The sequence below is a fragment of the Chrysochloris asiatica genome, unplaced genomic scaffold (genome assembly GCF_000296735.1).
Source record: "Chrysochloris asiatica unplaced genomic scaffold, ChrAsi1.0 scaffold00027, whole genome shotgun sequence".
NCBI lineage: Eukaryota > Metazoa > Chordata > Mammalia > Afrosoricida > Chrysochloridae > Chrysochloris > Chrysochloris asiatica.
This window is the reverse complement of record NW_006408545.1, coordinates 19,070,751-19,082,273: the sequence shown is the minus strand read 5'-3', so window position 1 is coordinate 19,082,273 and position 11,523 is coordinate 19,070,751. Positions and strand designations below refer to the sequence as shown.

Sequence of the window (11,523 nt, the reverse complement as noted above, 5' to 3'; positions counted from 1 at the left end):
CTGGGCAAATTATTGAATGATGCAGAAAGCATCAAGAGAAGATGGAAGGAATACACAGAGTCACTGTACCAAAAGAAAATGGTTAACGTTCAACCATTTCAAGAGGTAACATATGATCAAGAGCCAATAATACTGAAGGAGTTGCATTGAAAGAATTAGCAAAGAACAAGGCACCAGGAATTTAATGGAATAAAAATTGAAATCTTTCAGGAAAGTGAGGCAGCACAGGTGGCACTCACTCATTTCTGCCAAGAAATTTGGAAGACAACCATCTGGCCAACTGATTGGAAGAGATCAATGTTTATGCCCATTCCAAAGAGAGGTGACCCAACAGAATGTGAAAATCGTCAGACAATCTCTGATGTCCCATGTGCGTAAAGTTTTACTAAAGGCAATACAGAAACAGCTGCAAGCATACATTGACAGAGAACTTCCAGAGGTTCAAGCCAGATTCAGAAGAGGCCGTGGAATGAGGGATATCATTGCCAATGTCCGATGGATTTTGGCTGAAAGCAGAGAATATCAGAAAGATGTGTACCTGTGCTTTATTGACTATGCAAAGGCTTTTGATTGTGTGGATCATGACACGCTATGGACAACATTGAGAAGTATGAGTATTCCGGAGCATTTAATTGTGCTCATGAGGAATCTGTACCTGGACCAAGAGGCAGAACATGGGAACAATGAATGTTTTAAAATTAAGAACAGTGTGCGACAAGGTTGTATTCTTTCACCATACTTATTCAACCTGTATGCTGAACAAATAATCCGAGAAGCTGGGTTCTATGAAGAAACACGTGGCATCAGGATTGGAGGAAGACTCCTTAACAACGTGTGATATGCAGATGATACAGCCTTGCTTGCTGAAAGTGAAGAGGACTTAAAGCATTTACTGATGATGGTCAAAGAGCACAGCCTTCAGTACGGATTACATCTCAATGTAAAGAAAACAAAAATCCTCACCACTGGACCAATAAACAACATTCTTATCAACAGAGAAAAGATTGAAGTTGTCAAGGACTTCATTCTTCTTGGATCAACTATCAACGCTCATGGAAGCAGCAGTCAAGAAATCAAACAACATATTGCATGAGGCAAATCTGCTGCACAAGACCTTTTTAAAGTGTTGAAGAGCAAAGATGTCAGCTTGAGGACTAAGGTGCACCTGATCCAAGCCATGGTATTTTCAATAACCTCATATGCATGTGAAAGCTGGACAGTGAATAAGGAAGACCGTAGAAGAATTCATGCTTTTGAGTTATGGTGTTGGAGGAGAATATTGAAAGTGCCATGGGCTGCCAAAAGAACCAATAGATCCGTTTTGGAAGAAGTGCAGCCAGCGTGTTCCTTGGAGGCCAGAGGCCAAGATGGCCAAACATTGTCTCTCATACTTTGGACATATTGTCAGGAGGGACCAGTTGCTGGAGAATTTTGGTAAGGTGGAGGGTCAGAGAAAAAGAGGAAGACCCCAACGACATGGATTGGCCAAGTGGCAGCATCGATGGACTCAAGCGTGGCAACAGTAGTGAGGTTGGCCCAGGATCTGGCAGTGTTTCGTTCTGCTCTGCATGGGGTCGTTATGAGTTGGTATGGACTCAATGGCACCTAACATCAACAACATCAATTTATTGATGATATGGCCTAAGTTTAAACTGATACTTAATTGATACTTTTTCTTTGAAAAAGAAAAATAGATGGGAAATCTTTAGAATTTTGCACTATTAAAATGCTGTTTGATCCTTTATAAGTTACCCAATCTCTTCATAATATGATTTTTCCCTTTAAACTAGGTCTTCCAATGTTGACTGCACTGTCTCATCTCTGAGCAGTATGAAACAGGATAGCTTCACCAGACTCACCAGGCTGTTTACCCAGAGATTCTGATTAAGGGTGGGGTCAAGTCAATATTCCAATCAAGGAATTGGGCCAATACAGAGAAAAGTTGCTCAGAAAAAGCAATACACCATAAAGTAGTAGAGTGTAGCTCAGTTTTCACAAGTAGATTAATAACTAGAATCACAATGAAATGCTTTCTTCCTATATATGTGCCAAAACTCTAGGCCAAATCATCTAACAGCTGCTAGAAACCAAAGGCACTTAAATTTGTCTTAAGTCACTCTGTGAATTATCGATACCATTTTATTCTCATTTTAATTCTTCCCATTGGTTGCCTTCTGACTCAGCATCTCTCCCCCAGGAGGTTGAAAATTAGGAGATAGGAAAAATAGAAATTGAAACACTTGTTTTTCAATTTGCTGTTTGTTGGTGAGCTCTCTAATGACACTTAAGAGGTTGGGAATGTCTCCAGTAAGTGTTTTAGAAGCTGAACATTGAACATTTAAGATACACTTTTATTTAGGCATTTAACACATACATCCTTTTTTTTTTCATTAAGGACTTGAAAGACGGTATGCAGTAAAATAGAAAACTATATAACTAAGTAAAATAAGAATGGACCGTTGTTGCATTCCTTCTGAGCTTGGACTTTGGCTAACTCCTGCTTTGGGGACAGACACCGTGGGTGGGCTTTCACTGGGGGTGAATAACAAAGATTCTTCTACAGAGAATGTGACTCATGAATGCATTTCTCCAAGTACAGTTTACTCAACTAAAAAGTCTTGGTTTTGAATTTTCACTTATATGCACTGAACTCAAATGTTGGCGCAAGGATCAGAGTTAAATGGAGTCAACTTGGCACTCACTTCCCTTGACTGTTACCACAGCATTTAGTACTCTCCCCCCACAGATAGTGTCACATTTTTCCCAGAAAGTCACTCTCAGAGAACCCAGGTTCCTCTATTCCCTCCATTGTGATTGGTGGCTCTCAGGGAAGTCATTCAAAAAGGGGGTAGGGGCTGTGGGGAGTTCACAGCTACATCTGCCTGGTGACCTCCTCCTCTTGATCCTTGTCCCTCAGGAGCTTAATCTCTGGTTTACCACTAGGCCTCTGCTAATCCCCTTCACTTTCCTGCAAAGAGGTTCTTAAAGAAAAACCTCTTTCTCTTGTGTCTAAGGAGCCGTGGTGCAGCAGTGTGTTAAGTGTTGGTCTTCGAACTGCAATGTCAGCAGTTCAAACCCACCAGCCACTGTGCAGGAGAAAGATGAGGCTATCTGCTGCCATAAAGATTGACTGTCCCGGAAACCCTAAGGAGCAGTTCTCCTCTGTCTTACAGGGTTGCTGTGAGCTGAAATCTACCGGATGGCAGTGGACTTGGCTTTGGGGGTTTTCTTCTCTTGTGTCCCTCCTCCTTTCTATCCTCTTCTTCCTCCCCCCCTTCTCTCTCCTTCTGTGCTTCACCCCCAGATAGGGATTCAGCAACTGAACATTTAAGAGCTTCTTCTGTTCACCTGTGTCACCCTCCAAATATTTTCACTTGGAATGGAGAGAAGGAATGGTTTGTACACAAGAGGAACTCACAGTGGGAGAGGAGGTGATCAGAATGGGTGGTTATAAATCTGTGACGTGCGTTCTAGCTGCATCAACACCAAAGAGTATGGGATTGCCCATTGGGAAACTTTCACAGAGGAAACATGAGTACAAGCTCAACCTGGAAAATGAGCAGGGGTGTACTAGGCGGAGAAGAGACAGGCAGAAAGCTGTGCCCATGGAGGACAAGCTGGGCCGGAGTAGTGGAGTCAAAGGCAGTGCACTGTGAAAGCACAAGTGTGCAGAACGATGGCCAGAGAGTGTGGTGGTGGTGATGGAGTGATGGCAGTGCAAGGGGCCAGCCTGGGGGGGTCAACTGCCCAGTAGAGAGTGGAGAGCTTTTAGGGTCTGGTTTGACACAATGGGTAGGGGAAGGTTGGGCAGCAGTGGTCCCCACGGAGCACTGAGCAGGGGAAAACTGAGGGGTCCATTCAGCAGGGTGTAGAGTTTGGGTAAGAGATGAAGTGAGTTCAAGCTGAACTGGTAATCCCGGTAATGGAGAGAAGAGGTAGGGAAGGGGACCAGTCGGGTATGAAAAGGGAGATGGGAGTTTAGGAGTCTGGACAGGAACAGCTGTCATGAATGAGGTAAGTTAAGGAATCCACAGAGAAAATAGTCCTGTCCAGAGAGCCCATTTTCTTTCATACATTATATTGTTTTCCTCTCTCCAACCCACTGCCCCCTCCAATCAATTCTGACTCACTATAGGACAGAGCCGCAGAGGGTTTCCCAAGCTGTAAATCTTTACAGAAGCAGACTGCCACATCTTTCTTCCACAAAGCAGCTGGTGGGTTCAAATCAGTGACCTTTAGTTAGTAGCCAAGCTTTAACCCCTGCAGTACCAGGGCTTCTCTTGTATTCCTCTAGTTCTTTAAAATCATCTTAAAATGCACGTACCTCAGAGTTATAATCTGGTTTCTTCCATAGCTTTTTGACATAGCAACTTTTCTATCTCCCCTTAGTCGTTCCTTTGTAGCTATTCGTCTATTCAGTCAATCAACAAACATTTCTTGAGGAACCACTGTGTCCTAGACAGATTTTAGCCTGGGGCACAGCAGTGGAAGTACAGAGAAGGTATAAACCTTCACTGAAGCATCTAGTCTAGAGACATAAATAAGCAGGAAAATAAAATCCTAAACAACTTAATATTTAAAAGTTTGTGGGGAGTGTATGTAGTAAGATGAAGTTTGAGTCATAGGTAGGAGCCAGATCATAACACAAAAACCTGTTTAACTTCTGATGCAGTTAAAATAGAAGTTCTTCAGTGGGATGTGATCTTGAATGATTCAGGGAACTGATTTGTTGGTGAAAAAGCCAATAGGAATTAGAATGACAGAAAGCAGAAAGGCAAGATTTGGGGATGTCTCAGGTTTTAAACTTAAGCAGCTGGGTTACTGGTGGTCTCATAGATTGAGGTATTACTGTGTACTCTTAAGTGTGTGTTGTGCGTGTTATTTCTACTGACATCACAATTGCACACATCTAGCGTACTTTGAGACATGGAGTGTTATTCAACTACATGTACCTCACACAATGTCATATGTGTAGTAAACGTTGTTGTTTGTTGTTAAGTGCCGTCGAGTCGGTTCCGACCCATAGCGACCCTGTACAGGGTTTCCGAGGCTGTAAATCTTTACGGGAAGCAGAACCACGTAAAGGGATTTAAATCACGATAATTGTGAGCTTCCACTTTTGATTTAGACCATTTATAAAAGTTGTGTATCTGAGGCTGACGAACCTTGAGCTGTCCTGCTGTGGCTTGGAAGGATAAGGACTGCTAATTGCGAGGTTGGCAGATCAAACCCACCAGCTGCTGCTTGGAAACCCTAAACTGGGTCTCTATGAGTTGGAATCAAATTTGACAACACTTAACAACAGCAACATTTTCTATTAAAGTGAAAAAAAGTTGTGAGGGAGAAAAAACTGAGGTTGAAGCAATAAAATGAAAGGTTTTAAAGAAAATACCATTCCTTCTACTGGCAGTACCAGAAGTTAGATGTGAGGAGCAAAGTGGGTCTGGGGTACCCAGTTTTTGTTGTACTGGGACCTGGGAAAAGGCACTGTTGAATGTGCACAGCAATTAGAATAGATGTCTCTTGGTATCCCATGGTTCAGGTGAGGATTCTACATAGGCCTCCGAGTTCTGGGCCTCCTCAGCAGAAGGCCTGTAAGTCATCTTTGACTTGATGTAATCCAGTAGCTCTCAAGTGCCTGGGATGTCTCTGAAGACGGAGAACAGGGAGAGCCCAGGTCAGATGATGACAATTTTCCATTTTACAACAGTGATATCCTGGAAGGCCTGGAATGGTTTATTGACCTATTCCTTAGCTTTGGAGTCTACACTGTAGACCCATGGGTAAGTGGAATGTGTGAGTCATGTGTCTCCCCTCTAATGTTTGGGCTCCTGAAGCTTTCAGGAAAGAATTTACTGAATTGTATAACTGAATTGATTACAAAAGACTTGAGGCATTATTTTTACTTCCCATGCTTTCAAAGTAGTTAGGTATGTTTTAACTTACACAATCTTTTTGTTGTTGTTTTTACAAGTTAGAATTAATCAGAGATACGCATATCATCTATAATAATTGTTTTTAAAAGTTTATTAACTGTGGCTACAATGATACCTTCTGTTTACACAGTGCATTCAAACTAAAAGCTAAAGCTGTTGTCAGTGAGTTCTTCTTAACTCATGGTAGCCCATGTGTTACAGAACAGAACTGTCCCCTAAGATAATCTTTATGGGAGCAAACGACCCCGTCTTTTCTCCCATGGAGTGCCTGCTAGGTTCTGACCACTGACGTTTTAGTTAGCAGCTGTGTCATTACTATGTGGGTTCAAACTTCCAACCTCCAGGTCAGTTGTTGTTGCTAAATGCCATCCAGTCATTTCCAACTCTTAGTGACCCTGTATAGGGTTTCCTGGGTGCTACTGGTGGGTTTGAACCTCTGACCCTATGGCTAGCAGTCCAGAGCAGTTGTTGAGTGCAAATTGTTTGCATCACCCAAATACCTTCATAATGCTTGGCAACGCGCAAAAACATTGTTACTTGTTTTATATCCAATACACACAGTACCCTGAGATGTGAGCAGGAAGTACAATCTCATTTTCACAGATGAGGAAGATAGAGAGTTTGACTAACGAATGGCCTCTCCAAGTCACTTAAATAGGAAGAGATTTGACTCTCTACCCTAGTGCATTCCAGTAGCTTATGTGAACAGGAAATGTAATTTACACATTTACACGTTTCATCTCATTCAAACTTCACAACTCCAAGGCAGTTATCATTGTCTCCAATTCAAGGGCAACTAACAACCACCGTTTTACTGCTGAGAAAAATGTGCTCTTCAAGGTAAAATAAGTGACCCAGGCTATTATATGGTGGGGCCACCTCACTTAAAACATTATCCCAGGAGGAAAGACTATGCTACATGTTAGAAAATGAGATGCAGCAACATTAGCTTTATGGGTTTACTAAATTGCTCCCTGCTCAACTTTTAGATGAAGGCTGAAGGAAGTAGCTTTATGGAAAATTTTTTACAAAATAAGATTAATTTTCAAGTTTCTCAATAGTCGCCTCTTGGGAAGGAATGAAGAGCTAACTGTCCTGAATATTGCTTGGCCACATCATTATTGATGCTACTTATAAAAATACAGAATGAGAAGTTTCCATGGAACTGATGTGGTTTATCACAGGGTCGATGGAAGACTTATTACTGTTAGCAAACTCATATGATTTGTCTACCCTCAGGATATTGTTTTTTGTTTACTAATATTAATGTTTCATGCTTTAACTTTGAACCATATTAGGCTTGCTTTGTATATTAAGTTTTTATTTCATACTACTTGTGCCCAAACCCATGTTGTCTGCTGGGAATGGATTAAATTTTAGGGGCCTGATTTAGTTATTGATGCAATTAAATTTATGGATGAATGATGATGCTGTGCTGATTACCCCTCTGCCGTTTTGTCAATTCCGACTCAGAGCGACCCCTTAGGGCAGAGTAGAACTGAGACTACCTCTTTCTGGGAGAGACAGCCCTGTCTTTCTCCTGTGAAGCAGGTTTAGACCACTGACTTAGCAGTTATCAGCCCAACACTTAACCCACTGCACCACCAGTGCTCCTTTGTTGTTGTTAAGTGCTGTGAGTCGGTTTCGGCTGGATAGAGTGACCCCTGGATAGAGTCTCCAGGGAGTGGTTGGTGGGTTTGAACTGCCGACCTTTTGTTTACCGGTCCAGTGCTCATCCTACAGCACCACACCAGGATTGCGTTATTGTTGCTGTTTTCCAAGTGAAAAGATGACACAAACATATTTTTTATCCTAGGTGACTGCTACACTGAGAAATTTGGCCGATTCACCACTGGTAAGAAGTAAGCTCCTCAGCATCAGTGCCCTGCCTGAGTTCTGTACCGTGATGGAGCAATGCGTAGGTGACAAGGATATCTGTACCAATATCGCCAGAATATTCAGGTCAGTAGGCTAGGAAGACAAAAGAAAACCCTACAAAAATGCTTATGCTTAGATTTTGGGTTGCTGTACATTTTCATATGTAATAACGACAAACAAACCTAGGTTTGCTTTTTATTTCACCTAGCCAAAAAAGGATAAGTGTAGCAGCCCTTATTTAAAAGAAACAGTTTAAACGAATGATTCCATTTCCTAAAATCCATTTCTAAAATCATTTACTATAAGTCACTTCTGTTCTTTGGTGAGTTGTAAGTTAACTTGGTGTTTGTATAGTCACACATACAATGTACTTCTCAGCTATTGAAGAGTAAAATGAAACAAGATTGTATCACAGAATGTGGCAAGCATTCTGGTACACTTAGAAACAATAATACTTCAGTGTTTTAACTCAAAAAAAGGACCACTGCTTGGGAAGTCTAATCTGACTTGATTTGTAACTAATTGTTTCATTTCAGGGATTGGATTGGCTTTGTTTCATTTCAGGGATTGGACTGACTTTAGACTCACTCTTTCACTAGTTGTTCTTATGTATCCTTACTTTACCCCAGAAAAAAATGATCATTTGAATCCAGGTTGCCTCCTAGCCAATTTTTTTCTGAATTTCAGAGATGTCTTTAAGTTACATGTCTGTGTTTCCTCCCTCACTTCTTGTCAGTATTATTATGCAGTGATCCCTCTTAGGAAGACCTGGACCTTTCTTGAATGTATAGTTGTTAATAGGAATACAAAAGTGTCCCAAGTCTGAATTGGTATGAAATTGTGAGTCCAAATTGGATCTTTGAACCACCATCTTTTTAGGCTTCACTTTGACATTTGCTCTGGGAGCTTAATTATTCCCATTTTGAAACATTGCAAAATCATAAAGTGTTTATTTCTTCATATGTGGTTGCAGGTAGGGGTCCAATTTCATTTCCGCCCCCCCCCCCACGTGAGTACTCTGTATTCCTAGCATCATTTATTAAATACACCGTCTTTTTTCATTGATTTTAAGAAACTTAGTTGTTCATACACTGTTGGTGTTGTTAAGTGCCATTGACTCAGTTCCAACCCATAGTGACTCTGTAGGGTTTCTGAGGATCGACCAGTGATATTGAACTGCCAACCTTGTGGTTCAAATCTACTTTGCACACCAGCATCACACCAGGATTTAAGGCAGTTCATACAAATTAGGTTCCCATAATTTGTAAGTCTGTTAATGAGTAATCTGCTCAGTCTGTCCTCAGACCAATAATACACTATTTTTATTATTATAGATTTATAGTAAATCTTGCTATCATGCAAGCTTAATCCATTGGCATTTTTTCTCCTTTAAAATGATCTAGATTTTCTTGTTCTTTGTATTTCTTTGAATTTGAGAATCCATTAGCCTCCACTATGGAACCTTTGGGATTTACAATGGAAGTACACTGAATTTGTAGATTAAGTTGGATGGGAGTTGGAAGAATAGACTTGTTTATGATATTGAGTCTTTCATCCATAAATACTTATGAGATCTTTTTTTATGTCCTTCAATAAGATTTTGTACTTTTACCTATAAAGATGTTACATATCTTTTGTTACATTTATTCCTAGGTTCTTCATGGGTTTTGCTGCAATTATGAATGTAATACTAAAAAATTATTTTCTGTTAGGTTGTTGCTGGTATATATGAATAATACTAATATTTGTTTATTGGTCTTATACCCAGCAGTCTTGATAAGCATTATGTCTAAGGTTTTCTGTAGATTCTCTTGGGTTTCCTATGAAAATTATCTGAAAATAAGAAAAATGTGTGTTTTTTTCCTATTACTGTAACTCTTCCTCCCTTTCCCCACCTTTTTAAATTATACTGCTTAGGACACGCAGGACAAAGGTGAGAAGGTTGAGTTGGCTGCCTTTCTCCTGATTGTCAAGGATTATGTTTAAGGTTTCACCAAAATACTTTTTGTTGGAAGTCTTTGTAGATACCTCTTGAAGATTAAGGAAGAATTTTACTTATTAATGGATGTTAAATTTTCTCAGATGTTTACCCTGAATCTATTTTTATTATGTGAATTTTCTTTCTTTAGTTCATTAATGCAAGGGATGGCATTAATAGGTTTTCTAATATTAAACCACTATATATTGATAGATTTGGTTAACTAATACTTTGGGATTTTTTATCTATGATCATGAGTTAGATTGACTTGTCATTTTCCTTTCACATATTGTTCTTGCCCTAGTTTTAATGTCAGGTGTATATTCGCCTCATACAATGAGGTGGGAACATTCTGTTTCCCTTGACTGAAAGAATTTGTGAAAATTAAACGCATGTGTTTCTTGAAAAGCTTGTGGAATTTACCTGGAAAGCTGTTGTATCCTGGTATGTGTATGTGTGTGCATATTGTTAGCGCCTGAGTGAGTTTATTTAATGGTTCTATACCTAGTCATGTGTCTTATTTCTTCTTGGATTTATTTCAAAACATATTTTTCTAGGAATTTGTCCATTGTGTCTAAGCTTTCAAACAATATAAAATCATTACAAATATTCTCTTATTACCCTTTTAATCTCTGTTTCATTTCATATTATGCCCCCTTTTACTAGTTTATACAGTCATGAGGATTATAATGTGCATTCAGGCAATTTTTGACTATATATATATGTCTGTGGTCCTATAAGGTTATAACAGAATTCAGAAATCCCAGTTGGAGAATGGGATGTAACAAACACAACAGTTTCCTGCAAGTAACATGTGCATCTCCTGTCTTTTGTATACAAAGGGATTGTACTGTCAGGTATATGATGGTCCAGTACATATCATAACCTAAAATACTTATGCCTTGATAAGGACCCCAGGTAGCTTAGTTGAGGTGCTAACATCAAGGTCAGCAGTTCAAATCTACCAGCCACTCCACAGGAGAGAAATGAGGCTTTCTGCTCCCATAAAGATTTACAGCCTTGGAAACCCCGTTCAGGGTCTCTGTGAGTTGGAACCAACTCCAGAGCACACCCCCCCCACACACACACACACACCAGCTTATGTATGTACTGTATTGTACTTTCTATCTAAAAAGTTTATTGAGTATACAACAATGCATGTATGCTTTGAAGAGTAGGCAGGATTATCCAGTCTTGTGTATTGCGTGTCTCTCTGTTTAATTTCCTTTCAAATATATTGCCAGGAAGTGCACCTTGGCTCCCAAATGCAGCACAACCAGTGCTAGTGAGGGCAGCAGCAAGAGGCAAAGTGCAAGGATGGATTTGGAAGTGAAACAAAAGGCTGATGACCAGTATGAAGGTGGAAAATCACTAAATGCTACTGTAGCTCACAATGTAGGTGTGTCACACTCAACAATCTTAACGATCCTCAAAAACAAAGAAAAAAATTATCCAAGCTGTTGAAGGATTGGCTTCCCTGAAAGCCATAAGGCTAATGAAAATGTGAGAGAAACCTGTATCAGATCTGGGAAAATTACTAATGATGCGGATTAAGGGCCAAACATAAAAGTGAATCCCTCTCAGCACGCTGACAATCACTGCTAAGGCAGGAAGCTAGTTGAGATGCTTAAAGGATAATAAGGAGGAGAGAGAGAGAGCAGGCCTAGACTATAATATGGTATAATTTCCAAGTCATGTTCTAACATTCTATTTCACTTAATGTGGAAATTA

At 40.1% G+C, this 11,523-nt stretch overlaps 1 protein-coding gene across 1 annotated transcript in view; it reads left to right on the top strand.

Moving 5' to 3' along the window:
- Positions 1-11,523, top strand: part of ARMC2 (armadillo repeat containing 2) — a 143,512-nt gene that overhangs the window by 88,383 nt on the left and 43,606 nt on the right. Inside the window, exon 10 of the mRNA XM_006839993.1 lies at positions 7,753-7,898. Within this exon, the coding sequence (XP_006840056.1) occupies positions 7,753-7,898 (146 nt within the window). The remainder of the gene's footprint in view (positions 1-7,752; positions 7,899-11,523) is intronic.